This window comes from Oculina patagonica, chromosome 8 (genome assembly GCF_052425735.1).
Source record: "Oculina patagonica isolate OP01 chromosome 8, crgOcupat, whole genome shotgun sequence".
Lineage (NCBI taxonomy): Eukaryota > Metazoa > Cnidaria > Anthozoa > Scleractinia > Oculinidae > Oculina > Oculina patagonica.
The window spans coordinates 10,807,721-10,826,012 of NC_135765.1; the positions used below are offsets into that span (position 1 = coordinate 10,807,721).

Consider the following 18,292-nt stretch of genomic DNA (forward strand, 5'->3'; position numbering starts at 1 on the left):
ATTTTTGATGAGTTTGAGAAAGAAGTTTAATGGGTCAGGTAGCTGCCTTCGCAAGGTGTCCCATGTATGGTTTATACCCTTTGAAAGAACAATATACCTTTATTGACTTTATCTTCAACTTGAAGATTTCAGTTCCACAGAACTACAACAGAATACACTTAATAACTAAACATTAACATTAACAAGCTAACAACTAACTCTTGGTCGTGAGGGAAAAATTCTCCTCAAGTTCTTTTAGTGATTCATTATAACAGTTTAAAATATCACAGATAAAGTGGGCGCTTAGATTCAAGATATTTTCATCGCACATAGCTAAGATATATATAAAAAGTGCCTTATAATTCAAAAATTTAAAACTGTTATTTATTGAAAAGAGGCGATCTAAGAAGACACCTTTGAGATGAGAAAATGATGAGTGGGTGCATTTCATCAAAAAATGGAACTCGTCACCAATAGATGACTTACAGAATGGGCAAAGTCTCTCATCTCGAGGTATCTTCTTGTATCGACCTGATTTTGAGAAAGAAGTTTAATGGGTCAGGTAGCTGCCTTCGCAAGGTGTCCCATGTATGGTTTATACCCTTGAAGAGAACAATAGAACAAACAATGCCCCAAAAAACTTAAAATAATATAGCAACCGTTACTCTAGAGGACCAGTAGAAATACAGTATAAACTTGCCAGAGCTGCTACCAGCGGCTCAGACTATTTATTCATTTGCGGAAAGCAAGGATTATATGGTGTTCTATGCATCGGCAGATTTCTAACCACAATAGATGATTACTTCAAATCGAGACTGACATTTAGCTAGTCAAAAGGGTCCTTGTATCAACCTTAATATTTTGTCTTTAGCTTCAAATAAAATGGCTGTGTATCTTGGAAACTCGGAAATAGAGAATTTTAGAAAGAACTGTAAATTAAGAAAAATAAGTATTGTAAGGAATTAGATAACTTATTATTGGAAAAAATAATTAATAATACTTTCCGTAGAAGGTGTTTTTAGCTGTGAGATTTGGAAATAAGAAGTTTTGCCGAAACGGACCGCTTAATTAGAACGAGGAACCGTTCGCAGTTTTGCAAACCAAACTTGCATATTGATAAGTACCACAGAACACTGTCACAGAACTAGCTCATTAAAAACTAAATTCGCTCGCAAGAGTTGACACTTTCGAATTTCCTTGTTCGCAGCTGAACTGCTTTTTGTTAAATTTCGATATAGAGAGTCGTTTTTCTTTGTTGTAATCTTAGTAGTTTTAAAGAATTTCTTACTTTCTAAAACTTTCCACGAACAAGGAAAGCATTACATCATTTCAATTTAGTTTTCTGTGCCTCGAAAGATAGGCCATCTGGAAACACCTATTTTTTGCATATGAATATAGCACTTAATATTGCGGAAAAGTAATAATAAGTGTAGCAATTCACAAAAAAAGCTCCTTTGTAGCTCTCAATCAGAGATAATCAGTAATAAACACACAACGATGGACTCTCAACTACGATAACATCTGAAGCTTGAAATAAAAGACCAGCCGAGAATAAACCTTGCAGAACCGAAGATCGACTTTGGCCTTGTCCTCCTTCTAAATCTTTCCGTTACTCGACGCTCGTTCTCCTTAATTCGTCAGTATCGTTTCGGTGGAGCTTTCTAGAGGCAATTTGTAAGGGTTATTTTTAGGCAACGAGGGGATATGTGATTTATTCACCTCGGGCTGCGCCCTCGGTGAATAAATCACATATCGCCGAGGTGCCTAAAAATAACCGGCTTATTTTTCACATAGGCGAGGTATCAACACTGTGGCTCGAACAATAAGAAATATTTTTTTCTTCGTTGTTTTGATGTAGGTGCGCTGAAATGCGCTGAAATGTTTTTCCCGACACACTTAACAACAGAAAAAAGGTTCCGAAAAGACGCACTGGGGTTACCACATTGTTAAATTATATAATAAACAGGTTATTTTTTTTTCGTTTTTGATACGCAGACCAAAACAATCAATATGCTTGCCAAACAAGCTTAACAATAGATTAAAGATTCCGAAAGTACGCATTGGGATTTTGCAATTGCCTGATAGTTCCGACAACTTTGTAACCACATTTTTCACCATTTTACTGCAAAGTTGGCAGAGGTGAGCGAGTCTGCCAAGGATTTTTTTTGCGACAAATCCAGGCAATAACTTGGAGAAATTGCTATCCTCAAAGAATCTCGAAGATGACTGCGAAAACGCTTAGTTTAGCACTTAGGAGGCGACAGAAGGGAAAAAATGGGAAAAAAACGTCGAAGAGGCTAGAGATATTATCGTCGAAGATGACAAATTAAAGAGCTGCTGGCCAGGAACAGTGAAAGGATCCCGAAGAACACTAAAAAAGGTAACCTTTTGGTGTTTGGAGTGTTTTAGCAACCGAACGGATTGAACTGCAACGGAATTCTGAAAAAGAGCAAACGTCGAGGCATGAGTACCGGAACGCATTTCTCGTGTTTTCAAGGTAAAATAAATCATAACGTTATTAAAGTAAAGTTGTGTTTTGTTTGTAATGCGAGGCTTGTGGCTTTGCTACGAGGGGAATATTATCGTAATATTCCCCTAGGGGATTATTAAAGTTGATAATCCCCTAGGGGAATATTAGATATCAGCCCCGCTCTCCCATGTTACAATCAAAGCCGCCCCCAACTTTTCAGACAGTTGCTAATTAGCGGGGGTTATTTAATATAACCAGCCTGGAAGAACAAAGGAAAACGAGCCATGTGAAAAATAAAATATTTTATACCATGCCATAGAAAATACAGCCAATCAAAATACAGGAAAGCCGTTGTATATTCGACAGAATTCAACCCAACCTTTTCATCGTGCGTAACCTGCGATCAGGCTTTCTTTTTTTTCGCGGCGGAGGGAAGGCGAAAAAAGGAAAAAAGGTTCATTTTTCCGTTGACTACACCGCCGCGAGAAAAATAACGCCTGATCGCAGGTTACATCGTGCGCTGCGATCTTATTCTCGACAAAATTTTATTTTAGTTAGCGTATTTTCTATTGTAACGAGGGAAATTAGTATAATTCGGTAATTTCAGAGGAAGATAGTTTTAAGATGTTACGTTAATCAACGCTCACTGTAAAATTGAAATTATAGCTACTGTTTTGCTGGAGAGATTCGACCGGGAGTCTCGTTTAGAATAAGGAAGCGATCAATAAGTGATTTGGAAACGTTTAAGTGACAGTCATGAAATTGTAATCAAACTGATAAAAAGATATATATGAAATAACACAGTAGTATTATAATATTTAGCCGCATTTACTCTTCTTACCGATATAATAGAGAGTGTTCGTCCGTGAGAAAATATGAAAAGCCAACAGTAACTTTAAAGTTAAAATCAAACGCTTTTGAAATTCTATTTTACTTTATTCAGGAAAAACTTGTATTTTTGTCAGCTGTCCTTAGATAATTTCTTTATAAGATATTCGTTTGCACTGGACTGTGTACTTTTGTACATCTGCTCGTTCATAATTTCTTTGTTGGAAATTTGCGTTGCGGATATTCTACGTTCGTTCTATTCAAGGGGAGTTTCTCTCTGCTATCAATCATTTAATGTAACAAAGGAAATTTAGGAAGTAAGGAAGACTGTAAACTAATATTTTCCGTTCTTATTGTATCATTCACTTGGCTGCATTGTTATAGCTTTTCTACGTTGTAAAATTTTAACAATACAAACTCACTTAGGATGATATATAAGCAAGCGACGTTGTAAACATTCTTTGATTACATCGACGGTGTGTTTAGTACATCGAAGATTACAAAGTTGGTTAGAATAAACTACTGTTGGACCCAAGTCTGTCTCAGCCTTACGTCTGTAGTTCTGAAGTTCCTTGAAGTTAGATCGCCGTGTGCTTTGAAGCTTGTTGACGAGGCTTCGTTTCCGCAGCAAGTGAGTGCTCTACCGAGCTAAGTTTCCCCATATTTCAGTGGTATTTGAGTCATATCTCAGCCAGATTTCAGCGCAGCTACAGCGCACTTCTCTCTCAGTTCAAAAGTCGGTTCAAACGCACAAACCAAGGAAAAACTTATCGTCACAGTGGTGGAGAATCCGGGTAGTGCTTCTTGGAACTTCAAAGACGTTATCAAGGCAAGCAAGAGAGGAATAAAAGAAAGCCAGCCGAAGTTGTCGCAAACCGATGTAATCCCTTGAGCGTGGAAAAGAGGAACAGACCGCTCAAGTAACGTGAGTAAACCAGAAAGAACAGAAATTAATGAAGTCTGTTAAGAGAGTCTTTAAGAGAAGTTTTCATCCGAGATATAATTTAAGAAGTAGAAAGCTAGCCAATCAAACCGTTAAAGCCAGTACGCCAAAGGTCGATACATCTGTTCAAGCCGATTTATCGGAAGAAGATAATTGTGAACTGCTTCACGAATTACCATTTTGTCCGTATACTGGTCTCGTCCCGCCACCCCAAGCGACCATCGAGAGTTACATTGAATCACATACCGAAGAGCCGAGAAGAATTTCCACAGCATTTTCCAGTACAGGTCCAGTCAATAGAACCAACCGCGAAGCGATAGATATCAGTGTTGACCAGAACGAAGGACCATCCATTGTTCAGTCGAATTCACCTGTTCAGCATATTTTCCGTAGCCCGCGTGAAGCAAGTGAGAGCAGTTCTTTGGAAGATTTTACGCCGATCGTGTCAAGGCAGTTGCAGAGTGGTTCACGCATCGCATTAGAAGTCGAAAAGATCAGAGAACCCAGCGGAAAAGAAGCAAACAGACCGAATCAACGCCAAGAAACAAGCTTCGCTGGCCAAACAAAACCGATAATTAATTCACAAGCGAGTGTCCACGACCAAGTGCGAACTCGCATAAATTACAAAAAACCAAAACAAAACAAAAGAGGAACTCGTAGCGACTCTGTTTCCAGCGACGAATTCGGATACACGGAAACGGAAAGCGAGCGAGAAGATTCAGGAGAGAGTGAAAACAATAAAGAAATAAGCGAAGAAAACCAAGTACACAAAAAGGACCAAGATACCGAATCTATAAACACCATGGAAGCAGCCGCATTTAAAGACTTACAGGATCAGATGGCAACTCTACAACGCCAGTTAAGATTGCAACACCAGCAGACAACCAGTGCCTTAGAGCAAGCACCGCTCCCAGAAACAGTAAGCACACGAAGACCTGCACCATTTCATGGATATGACTCCGAAGATATTAATCGTTGGCTGGATAAAATTGAAAATTACCTTAAACTTCGGCGAATAGATCTGGCCAGTCCAACAGCTCAAGCAGAATTAGTCATGAACTTAGCCGGACCAGCAGAAGATTTTTATTATTCTTTGTCGCCAGATCAGAAGTCCACGTACGCAGAATTAAGAGATTCCCTGAGAGAGAGATTTGCCAACAACAACCAAAGCTGGATAATTTGGCAAGCAGTTTCAACTCGACAGCAAGGAGCGATAGAACCTCTGGACACATATTTGACTGACTTGACACACAAGTTCCGTCGTTTGAATATCACCGATGCAGAGAAAATGCGTTTTTTTGTTCAAGGATTACGACCAGAAATCCGAGAAACTGTGCTATTGAGACAGCCAAAGTCATTCCGCGAAGCCGAAGAGATAGCACGACTAACTTGCGCCGTGAAAACCACAATGAACTCTCATGTACATGTAGTAGGCGTCCCGAATCACCTGAGTTATCCCACAGAATCACGCAAACCAAGCGACTCGAAACACGATGTGTTAGCGAAAATAGAAGAGCTAAGCAACAAACTTCAAAACGCTAAGGAACCCACCAAGACTGACGCTACAGCCACTGACGCTAAAATCATAGCCAAACTTGATGCATTGATTGATGGTATTTTGCCGACACCAGACGAGCACAATTCCCGGGCATTTCAGGCAAAACCCAACGCAAGCAACCACACAGCGAATCTTGCAGCGTATGGAGACTACAGAAAGCGAGACTCTCCAGATTTCATACGAGAAATTCGCCGAATTGATAGTAAATTAGATGAACTTTGCCGTGAAATGGACGCCAGAATGGATGCTATACTCACAGCAGATCTATATGACAATTTCAGAGATGAAAACACATCTCGCATAGCCGCGTTTTCTGAAACTAACAGAAATGGGGCACCAGAGCTTACTGAAGAAATTCGCCGTATGGAAAGAAGTTTTACCAACAAATTAGAAAGTCTGTACCGACGAGTAGACAACCGAATAAATAGCCTTGCCCACAGAAACAAAGTCACTCGCCCCGAGCGAGCAGGCATCAGGGAACACAACCGACAGTCTAAACTCGTGTGTTACAAGTGTGGACGCGTTGGCCATATTCAGTACAACTGTTACTATTATCACCCAGACGACCAAGATCAAGAAGTGAGACATGAACACCGCGCACATTATAGTCAAGCCGAAAATCATCAGTCGAGCCCTCATAGCTCAGCACGTTTACTCGCACTAGATGCCCAGTACGCCCATCGCGTTCACGAATATCATAAGAAGGCAGAGAGTCCAAGACTAGAAGCGCAAATGTCCCGTCAGCCAGTACGCACCTGCAGTCTTAATTTTGAAGGAGAAAACTCATCAGATCATGTAATAGCTGCCCTGCCTAAGCAAGAAAATACAAACAGCCAAGAAGAAGATATGGATAACCCAAGTTCAAATCAGGAAGTGAAGCTGACAAAAGCCAATCAGCGGCAAGGTCCAATTATGCCAAAGCAAAGACAGCCATACAAGAGAAATCGCCGAGAAACGAAGTCTTCAGTTCAGCAAAGCAATGTCTTTCTGTCTCGTGGAAGTGATGCCAAACTTACGTCCAATGACCTGACTACCGTAGGCAAAATAGCAGGCCAAGCTGTTCAGTTACTTGTGGACACTGGAGCATGTGTATCAGCCATTGACAAACAGTTTTTCGCAAAGATTTATGGTCAGTTTCCGCCTAAGATGAGTGACTGTTCCTTATCGTCTATTCAGGCAGTCGGTGGAGGCACAGTAAAAGTGCTAGGAAAGATTACCGTCCCTTTACAGTTAAATGGATGTGAATATCCCTGTGAGTTCCATGTTATGCAGAATCTTACCTGTGATGCCATCCTTGGTAGAGATTTTCTCCAAGCTAACAAAGCCTTGATTGACCTTGACAACAGCATCATTACTTTCAAAGGAGCGGGGTCTCCTGGGAAACCTACCAGAGCAACGACAGTGTCAGTAATCCGCGGAACCTCCTTTCCCCAGCAGAACAAGTTGAAAGTAAAGAAAACCGTAGCCGCACATGATGAGAAGAGTATCGAGTCCGATTGCAAATTCATTCCTCGAAGCGGAAAGAACAAAGGTCTGGGATTTCAGCAGCCACTCTTAGTTTTGATGCTCATTATACTGTACCTGCTCACAGCCTCATGCACGCCACACACGACAGACAACGCCAAGCCTGTTATTCAGAACATGCCAAAGTTTTTCGTCCACAGAGCCCCAGATGATAAAGTTGAAGATGGCCAAGCAAATCGCGAGGGAACTGCTCAAAGTTTAGTCCCAAAAGAAGAAAAAGGAGAGAGGATAAAAGCATTACAGTCACGTGATACCCAGTCTGATTATTCGTCGACAGTTGACCAGAAATTAGAAAAAGATGCCGCGAAAGGTGTCTTTGATACTATGAGAACACACCTTGGAATTGAAGTATCACGTTATTGAGCCATACCGTTAAGTAACTTGAAGTCAAATGTTACAAAAGTTATCAAGTCTGGTATTGATCTAGCACCGAGTGAACAGTATTTAACAGGATTTAAGCCGAGAGAAACATAGTGTGAAGAAGTCAGAGATTCTTGGGTTTTTTTTTTAGTCGAGACAGAAGAATTTATAATTGAAGGGCATTTTCCGTGACTATTATTGAGATGTTCACAAATTGAAAAAGCAAGTTGATTTTTGAGACCGTTTGAAACTCAAGTATTCCACCGCATGGTAGTTATGAGTTCTACTTTTCCTTTAACTTTTTCTCGACCGGGAGGTCTCGTTTTAAGGTGGGAGGAATGTAACGAGGGAAATTAGTATAATTCGGTAATTTCAGAGGAAGATAGTTTTAAGATGTTACGTTAATCAACGCTCACTGTAAAATTGAAATTATAGCTACTGTTTTGCTGGAGAGATTCGACCGGGAGTCTCGTTTAGAATAAGGAAGCGATCAATAAGTGATTTGGAAACGTTTAAGTGACAGTCATGAAATTGTAATCAAACTGATAAAAAGATATATATGAAATAACACAGTAGTATTATAATATTTAGCCGCATTTACTCTTCTTACCGATATAATAGAGAGTGTTCGTCCGTGAGAAAATATGAAAAGCCAACAGTAACTTTAAAGTTAAAATCAAACGCTTTTGAAATTCTATTTTACTTTATTCAGGAAAAACTTGTATTTTTGTCAGCTGTCCTTAGATAATTTCTTTATAAGATATTCGTTTGCACTGGACTGTGTACTTTTGTACATCTGCTCGTTCATAATTTCTTTGTTGGAAATTTGCGTTGCGGATATTCTACGTTCGTTCTATTCAAGGGGAGTTTCTCTCTGCTATCAATCATTTAATGTAACAAAGGAAATTTAGGAAGTAAGGAAGACTGTAAACTAATATTTTCCGTTCTTATTGTATCATTCACTTGGCTGCATTGTTATAGCTTTTCTACGTTGTAAAATTTTAACAATACAAACTCACTTAGGATGATATATAAGCAAGCGACGTTGTAAACATTCTTTGATTACATCGACGGTGTGTTTAGTACATCGAAGATTACAAAGTTGGTTAGAATAAACTACTGTTGGACCCAAGTCTGTCTCAGCCTTACGTCTGTAGTTCTGAAGTTCCTTGAAGTTAGATCGCCGTGTGCTTTGAAGCTTGTTGACGAGGCTTCGTTTCCGCAGCAAGTGAGTGCTCTACCGAGCTAAGTTTCCCCATATTTCAGTGGTATTTGAGTCATATCTCAGCCAGATTTCAGCGCAGCTACAGCGCACTTCTCTCTCAGTTCAAAAGTCGGTTCAAACGCACAAACCAAGGAAAAACTTATCGTCACACTATGGCATGGTATAAAATAGTTGCACAACACTTTCTCATAGTATACTATGGAAAGGCCACTTGACACTTCTATTTTCTTGGTATACACACGAACCTTTAAATACAAGTTACTCGTGGGATATTTTATAGTATACAGGCCTTTTGAACACAGGATAAAAATAAAAATACAGTACGTTGAATCCCGATAACTCGAACCACACACTAACTCGAACCTTTTTTTGATTCCCCTTCAGGTCATTTTCTTACTAATTTTACCCTCGATAATTCGAACCCCCGAGAACTCGAACCTTTTTCGATTTCCCTTGAAGGTTCGAGTTATCGGGATTCATCTGTAAGCTTCAAATGGCGCAGAAAACTGTTTTCCTTGAGCTTGAACAAAACGACGTCTCTGTTCCTCGCGTCAAATGGGAAGAGATTGATTGAAGCAGTTTTCTCACTGCTGCTCGGAAGGTTTTAGAAGACGTCTTAATTCAATATTGATGGTCGTCCCCAGTCGTCCTCCTCCTTGGTCGTGCACAATTCGCTTGACGTTGAGGCCTAATGCGGACGGGAAAACTTAACCATCAACCCCGCGCTCCCTGTTTTCGCGCCTTACCGCCTTAACCGTTCAGCCGTCCAGCCGACCGGCGGCTAGGGACGAAGCAGGTTCCACAGAATGTTTATCCGGGGCACTTGACACTACTCGGTCATACTCGGTTCTCTATTGGTGATTTTCAACCGGGACAATTTTTTCCTTCTACACTACAACCTATTACAATTAGTAATTCAATAATGTTTTACAGACAAACCGAACAGTTTAATTGTAACATTGATGGAAACCATCAATAGAAGTTATGCATCAGTATTATTTGGGATTGGATCTTGGACTGCTTTCGATCTGAGAACGACTTTGATGCTAATCGTTCTGTTAACTTGATCGTCTTTTGGCAGTAGCTAGCAATTCTACTGTTGTACTGGCCCAAATTAATCTGACGAAAAGCTGTTACGTACGCATGTGTTTGTTAGTTTTATCTAGTACGCATTTGCCTACTCAAACATTTCAAAACCAATGCAAACAAACCAACTATGACTTAAATTAATTAAACTTGACAAGTAAAAGATTCATAATTCTGTACTAATGAATCAACTGTTCATTAACAGTAGCATTTGTACTAAAAGCGGTCTTGAGCCTTTGGCTTAGAGGTAAGTTTTTTTTTTAATTTGATCGTTTGAAATATTGTTATCGTCTGCAGGGAAAGTTACACTGTAGATTTTATCCTCTCGCTTTTTAGTTTCGACTACAGAGGAATTCAGTGTTGGAGAATACTACTTTTGCGTTGATCTTCTGAATGAATCACTTTCTGCTCTAGTCTCTGCTCTGGCTAAAGTTCGAAGTACCTGTAGCATCTATTCTGCCTTCAGCTTTAATTCAGTATTTGCAGAAATATATGATAGCAATTACGTTGGTCAGAGTTTGTGGTTTCTGGCGCATGAAAATCGCTATAATGAGAGTGAATGTTTTAGTCGGGAATACAACATTTTCATAATCATTAGCTAGGGGAAGGTAAGCTACATTTAAAAGATAAAATTATTCGTCTTTGAGGTAAAATGTTCTCCCAAGTAAAGTCAGTAAAGGCCATCTTAACAATTGTGCACCTCTCCACTCATCCCAGCTACACACAAAATTTTGATGACTACGGTAGGACCAATTTTTAATCATTTTATCCTATTCTAATTCAGACACTTCTTCTGCTCTGACCCAAGAATTCGTATTTATCTTATGCCTGTATGAGAACCTGATGTGAGTTAATTTCACCCTACTTTCAAAAAAATTCTGTCGGTATGCCGATGTTTAAATTGATTGTAGAAGTGTTCTTGTTAATTGAAACAATCAGTAAATCAAGAGCAAAAGTAAAATCAAACGTGAATTGGATTGGCAATGTTTCGCACGTTTCTCACTGGTAGCAAGGTCTTACTGCAAGTTCTGGTTGCTTCATTGTGGCATTTGTGCGCTTTGCGATCCACTGTACGGAAAAAGATGGCGATTGGTACATTAACCTACAGTTCCTAGTGCACGAAAACGCTCATAAAAACAAACACAAAAGCTCTGAAAGCTTCAAAACGGGCATGAACAATGTTGTTAGTACATGGACGAATTTGGCAGAAACGTGGCTGTGTTAGGTTCGCAAGGTATTGTGGTAAAATGTACAGCCGCCATCTTTTGCTATTGCTGAAAGTAATTCTGCTTGTTTTGGTTGTGAATTAAATAACACGCTTAGCGTTTGGTTTAAAAAACTCGCGCTACTTTTTCAGCCAATCAGAAGTAAAACCAATCAGGCCTCGCTCGCACACGTTTTCCCGCGCTTCCAGTATTGATTGGTTCACTAGTAGTTTGCGTCCTTTGTGACTAGCGTTTGGTTTAAAAAACTCGCGCTACTTTCTCAGCCAATCAGAAGTAAAACCAATCAGGCCTCGCTCGCACACGTTTTCCCGCGCTTCCAGTATTGATTGGTTCACTAGTAGTTTGCGTCCTTTGTGACTGGCCAGGGCGATAACCATTAACTTAGTTTTAGTTTTACGCAAATTCAAAACTGCTCTAAGAACACCTCTATATTTTAAGCAAAACAAGTTAGAACATTATCACCTACATACACAGAAGCAGCGTCATTTTTTTAAGTGAGTTGGACTCTGATCTGTGTTGTCCCATTATAAAAGGTGTGGCATAGAAGTTATCAGAAGTGCTTCTACAGTATCATTTACTTCTTTACTTCAGCATATAGCCGGAAGAGCCTGTGTTTTGAACCATTGTCAGCAACAGGAGAGACCTCCTGTATCACAGCGCTATTGACCACGACAACGTGAAGATACTCGATATACACATTCACGGCGAGCCAACTTCAAACTGCGAAAGCAGCCTCTTGACAAAATGATGAAAAAGTAAGCCTTGCGAAAAATTGATATTATATTAAGGTTGCAGTGATTAAATGGAAGAATGGAACACTTAAACCATACAAAATAAGTATTTATTTTTAAGTTGAATGGGTAATTTTATTTCTTCCCAGGATTGGTCACAGTCGTGCCGTGTATGAGGTCAACTTAGCAGAAGATCATGAGTCTGTTCCTGGGCCGAGTCACACGGACGACACGAAAGTGAGGCGACACGAGAAAATGGCCATTCCTGTGAAAACCATGGTAAAAACGGATTTAGCTGCACGGACTAGAAATCAACAAATACAAAAACCAGAAAATTTTCCCAATTTTCCAAGTCTAAGAAAAAGCTGAAATTACGAAATAAAAAGTGAGATTCGATTGTAATTTACAAGATCGATTAATTGCGTTCGTTTGTTTATTATAGAGTCCACGAAAAGAAGAAGATCCGAAGTTTAAATTCACAAAGTTTCCAGTGCGCAAACAAGAGACAAAGATCCCAGATGACACATGTACTGCAAATGATGCTGTAAAATAACAGGACAATGTTTCATGCATGTAGAAAAAGAGTACACAGTTACTTCTGTTCAAATTTACTCAGTCGTCATCCTATGAAAACTGTGCTGTAAAACCTGACTACTGTAAAAAAAAATGAGTAAATTAAATGCTGTAACTTTTCCTATCGTATGCTAAATCATGTTTAGCTTTGATTTCTTCTCTAATCTTTTCCTGAATAAAGCCGATTTGCCTCCGGGGGAGCGGGGATAAATGTGAAGAGAGGGAGCATACTTTACAATCAGAAATCAACTCTAACCTACAAAAAAATCTTAAAAACAAAAGGTGTATTGGATGGAATACTCGAAAGATATTTTTTAATATTTTCCCGAACGTAACATATATAGTCATTTCTTTCCATCTAATTCAGTTACCTCAAATTAATTGTTTTCCTGTTTTTAGATTGTCTTGGCTTATGATATCTCTGGCCCTTAATTAATGAACCTCTGCTTACTTGCTTAAGATACCTGCCCAGGCAAAGATCAATCTATTTTTTCACAACTGCACTTAGTCTTATTATAAAAGACCAAAAGAAATATAAGCATAGATTAATCACGTGTTGATTTTAAGGCTTAAAAAATTCTTTTGCCATCTTTTTAAGAAGTGATAAATATTTCTGGCTGAAGAAAGGCATTAACGCAAGGATTTGGTAATTAATAAAGGAATGTGGCTGTTTGTATCGCACTACTGCCCCCTTGTGTATTGTAAAGGCACAAAAATGTGACAAAATGGAATATATTAAAAGCGGATATGCTTGAGCAATTTATCGTGTGGTTGAACTATATTTGCGGCTGTGAGTTGATACAGGAAAATTTGTCGGCTGGATTACTCGCTTTCCGTTATAAAGAAGACAACAGCAAGGCAAGTCGAATACCTGGATAAATTTTGAAAAGCACAAGTTAGTCAGACAAGTCAAAGAAACTAACGACAGCGCTACGTTTTTGTCCGTGTACAGAACTTCAGTACAAACACGAAATACATGCTTTCACAATCAACAACAACAAGTAAATCTGAACTTCGGAACAACAATAGTTTAGCAAGAATATTTTACTCCTATAGCCCAGATAGAGACCAGGATTATCTCTCACGAACTGTGGATTCTGAAGGCATTTTGCAAAGAACGTTTCAATCGTGACAACTGACTGGGCCACCGAACAAGCTTCACTGAAATGGCTCAAGCGGATAAAGGTCGCTTTCTCTGGAGTGTTTTTCTCATATTGGCATTCACAGGTAGGGCTGAACTTTGTTGTGAAGTGCTTGTTAAAAGATATTAAGTAAGGCAAACTGAGTTCCCTCGCTTTAGACAACGAGAAGGCAAGATGCAGTTTTCTTTCGAAAGTAGACGAGCTTAATTTAACTTTTCAATATTTACAAGTTTCATACTGCATAAGCTGTGCATTTAATTGTTGTTTCTATTACTATTTGTGTAAATATTTTTCATAAAAGTAACATAATTATAAAAAGTAACCAACCAATATCACCAACGCAATTTTCATATAACTTTCAAGGTTTGAACTCACAAATACACGGTTTTCGATTCAACATAAACTGCGTAGAAAGCAAAGATCTTTCTAGAGAATTTCAATTTAAAAGATCATGTATTTCGCATTATAAAACAATACAGGTATTTGCTCATTACGTCATAGAAACTATTTAGCATATAGGCCCTAAATTAAGCAACAAAACAGATAAATATATAGTTCGTTGCTATGACAGAAATATTTTGGATTTTATTCATTTTTCTTTGAAGAGGATGTTGACAAAAAAGTGCACCTAGCCTTGAATAATGAGTGCGATATAGAAGTAAACCTTATGATAGGAAATCAACAAAGCATGTTATTAACGTTTGCCAATTTCAAAAAAATCATGATAATTTTATGCACCATATGCAATAAAATAATATCTCTTTTCTATAAGTTTTATCGTTATTGTTAACGATGTACAACTTTTCATTATATTATTACAGGGTTAGCAAGTGGAGATGTCGGAGATAAGATCGACGAAATATTGGAGGATGACGAACTTCGTAAGTTGTATTTAATGAATAATACAATGCATGATAACTCATTCTATTCCAGAGCAAACTAAAAAAGTGTTAAGTTACTATCAAGCTATGAGGCTGTTATCGGACTCTACCCTTGTTCTTATTGGTCAAGGATGATCACGTGACTGTCAGTAGCACTGCCTACAAAAATAGCCGTAATTAATAAAAATGCACAGATTGAAATGACAGTTGCTTGGTGCCAGGGTCGTAACCAGGTATATGGGATCCGGTATCACAGCTAGCCTCGGGTCGGGATCATGGACCCGGGATCCCAGGTCACAAGTCATGGTATGCCATGGGATCCGGATCGGCCAATCAGATGGGATCAGGAGCAATGAAAAAATTAACCTGGTTACGACCCTGTTGGTGGTATCTCAAAATGATATAAAACAAAGGATTCAAACTAAAAAAAAAACAATAACAAACCACAGCACAATAGCTAATCAAAGATAGTTTCCTCAACACCATCGAAACACTAAGATAGCCACTCAAATTAAAGAAATAAGAACTTCAAGTATGTTTTTCCTGATAGCTATCGAGTTTGCCAAAAACAGAATACCATTGCTGGTTTTTAATAATTGTTTTAGTATATACCACGCAAGTTGAATAACTAGCGGTCCAAAACATCACTTTCTGTAAACAAAGCGACGCGCGAAGGCAGTTTGTTTCTCTAAAGTTGCTCGGAGGTGAATAGTACTTTGCTATCACCTCCGAGTTAACCAATCAGCGCGCGCGAAAAGCACTATTCACTTGTGTGGTATATTCTAACAAGGGATATGATTGTAATGAATCAGGATGTCCTATGTTTTTGTTTTTCTCTCCCCAGTCCTCTACCTGGCCATTGGATTTCTTGGTTTCTCTATACTGTTTCTGTTTGTTGTGATACTGATGCTTTCTATTGTCTACATCAAAATACAAAAGATAAAAGAGTAAGTTTATAAGTAGTCTAGATATTAAAAACATAAGCGCACTATATTACTACATTTCAGTTTCTTAGCTCCTTTTACTCAAACACCGTTTTATTTGCTATATGTCTGTGTTATTGAGTACCAATATTCAAGTATTCCTTTTAAAATTTTAAGATCGATACGAACATGAAACCTCACACTGATTGTCCCACTTGGTATATCCTCACAATATAAGCTTTCTTAAATAGTGCGCCTTAGCGTGTCACATTCAACCTGAGACGTACTTTAAAATTGCACCTCTGTGACCGTAAAAGGAAGGTAAGAGGGAGGAACCTAAGTGTTCATTGAACAGGAATCGGACTGGAATATTTGATCCCTTGAGTAATAAGTAACTCACGCTAATCCCAGTTTCCGTAGCATGAAGAGACTGAGAGTGTTGCAACTCTCTTTAAATGGGAAGCTTATCCATCGCATACACCTTGCAGTTTAATTTTGTAGTAATCATATACACCCTTGAGTGGAGAGAGGCACTGCTCCCCTGACTCGTCCCTAGTCGTCTTTATACAGCGCAGAGACTACAGCGTAGGGAGAGATTGGTACCGAGAAAGGGAGCGCAAGCCCTCCTACCCGGACCTTTTGATCCAGACTCTACAACATTAACCGTAAGGTCGCTTCGTGCTTCCTACTCAGTTTGTAAACGTTTATATCCTGTTATGGGAGGCGCGGTGGCCTAACGGTAAGAGGGCTGGACTCCGGAACGAGCAGTCCGGTTTCGAGCTCTGCCCGGAGCACTGCGTTATGCTCTTGGGCTAGACACTTTAAGCTACTTTACTCTCATAGTTACTCTCTTCACCCAGGTGCAAAAACGAGTCTGGAAGAAACACTGCGATTGGCTCGCACCCCATCCAGGGAGGAGTAGAATACTCATATAGCTAGCCGCTTCTTGCTACGGAAACCAAGATAAGCTCCAGCCCGAAGGGTCACAAGGCCCGTATGCAGACAACCTTATATATCCTAATAAATTTGATCTTTATATTCACAGAGCTAGAGAGGACACCCTCAGTGGGACAAGTAATACCGTCATCGCAAACCCCCATATTATGCCACTGCCTGGACGAAGCTTAAACGATCCAACAAAATGGGACCAATACCTGCCTGAACCAAGGATGAACGGTGCCAGATCTTTAAACGGTGCTGCAAATGTGGATTATCTGGATTACATGGACATGATTATCATGGACGCTAATAATGTCAACCTGCCTCGCGCCAAACTGGAAAGCGAAGAGAAGACATTATAGCTTGTAGAAGCGCTAAGTATTCAACGTAACACTTATCAGAGAGACTTTTAAATGAAAGTAGGAGTAAGAAATAAGACCCAAGTGATGTACTAAGAAAAGAAAGCTTTTTGTGAGCAGGATAATCAACCAGATTGTGCTACTTAAGGATAAATAGTTGTATAGTAATAGTTTCGTGAGTGCAGAATTATCTTCTTATGTGCCATTACTGAGAACTTGACAAAAGCTTGTTTTCTTGCTTTCTGGTGCCAAAGATGTAAGTTACATTTACGCAAAAAGTCTCGTACTCTTACTTAAGTTAAAACTGATAAGCTGTTTTCTATCGTTCTGAAAATGGCTAGAAATGGAAAAGATAAGCAACCACAAAAGTCTTAGGAAAATCATACATGTAGCTGACTGCAACAGCGAGATAATCAACAGTGTATATATAACTAAAAAACATGAAGTAAAATCTTTGATTACATGCGTCGTATATGAAAGGCGCGGGAGAATCAAAATGGGGTGTATGCTGCATTGACAATCTCTGGTGATTGGTTCCGTTTCTGTTGCTGATTGGTCGAAAGAATAGCATCGTCACTTTAAACCAGGTTCTTACAAGCGATGCAAATGCAAACGCAAGAAAAAACACGTGCATGTGAACTGCCCAACGTAAACGCAATCACCAAACCAAGAGATTGAAAAAGTTTCACCCTCTTGTGCTTGCGTTTGCGTTTCATTCGTGTGAACCGGGACAACGCAAGCGCATGCGCAAATGCAAAAAGTGCAGCGTGACTTGTCCGCCATCTTGGAAAAAGACCTCAACTGTGTCTGCGTATCTTACGTTCCTTGCGTTTACGTTCTATGGGTGAACGTCTCTTGCGTTTGTGTTTGCGTTGCACGTGTGGAACAGGCTTTAACTAGAGCAAGTTGCACGGGTCTATGCTGCGGCTTCCTAGTGATTGTCATAAATGAAACCACTCTGACCAATTGCATCATCCAACTGGGAAGTTAACCAATCAGAATCGCACATAAGCAAAAATATGCGACCGGCTTTCCAAGTGAGGGAAAACGCGTAATCTCGTACCCAGATCTTCTCAACCCTCGGAGAGAACATCTGGTAAAGTCGGATTTTGCTCGCGTCAAATGTGTCAGAAATCTGACACACGACGCGACTACGCATGCTCGGCAATTTAGTGGATGAAAACCTCACTTGGCCGCTGTAAATAGCTAACGAACTTCTTTCTCATACAAGGAAAGACAAGTAACACAATCTTGAAATAGAGTTGAGGAAGAAAAAAAGCCACCAGTCGTGTTTTTGCTGATAAATTAAAACACTCGAACCAGCCTTCAACGGAGGGGAAAAGCGCGCGCTGTGTTTGACGCGTACAAGCTAGCTGTATGCGTCAAGTACGCGTCAGATTTGCAAAGTTTTTTGCCCATCTTTTTACCCACGAATATCGTCATTTTAAAACATTTTGTACAAACAAGCTTGAACTACACTGTATCTCTAGCTTATTCGCATTAGATGAACGTTCAAAACACGACGCGTTTGTAGAAAAGCCCTTA

General features: G+C 39.4%; 2 protein-coding genes and 1 long non-coding RNA gene across 3 annotated transcripts; all 3 read left to right on the forward strand.

Annotated features, from left to right (window-relative positions):
* Window positions 1-3,021: 3,021 nt before the first annotated feature.
* LOC144662533 (uncharacterized) lies at window positions 3,022-7,840 on the forward strand. Its single transcript, XM_078523361.1, has 2 exons — window positions 3,022-7,775; window positions 7,819-7,840. Exon 1 carries the CDS (start codon window positions 4,231-4,233, stop codon window positions 7,663-7,665), a length of 3,435 nt encoding a protein of 1,144 aa, XP_078379487.1. The 5' UTR covers window positions 3,022-4,230; the 3' UTR covers window positions 7,666-7,775; window positions 7,819-7,840.
* A 2,289-nt stretch (window positions 7,841-10,129) lies between these two features.
* On the forward strand, window positions 10,130-12,623 carry LOC144662197 (uncharacterized). The gene is made up of 4 exons (XR_013572414.1): window positions 10,130-10,220; window positions 11,791-11,954; window positions 12,080-12,209; window positions 12,373-12,623. It is a non-coding gene; the product is annotated as an uncharacterized LOC144662197 (long non-coding RNA).
* Window positions 12,624-12,947: 324 nt separating this feature from the next.
* Window positions 12,948-17,025, forward strand: LOC144662196 (uncharacterized). Its single transcript, XM_078522958.1, has 5 exons — window positions 12,948-13,361; window positions 13,560-13,730; window positions 14,467-14,526; window positions 15,371-15,473; window positions 16,495-17,025. Exons 2-5 carry the CDS (start codon window positions 13,670-13,672, stop codon window positions 16,748-16,750), a joined length of 480 nt encoding a protein of 159 aa, XP_078379084.1. The 5' UTR covers window positions 12,948-13,361; window positions 13,560-13,669; the 3' UTR covers window positions 16,751-17,025.
* The last annotated feature ends 1,267 nt before the right edge of the window (window positions 17,026-18,292 follow it).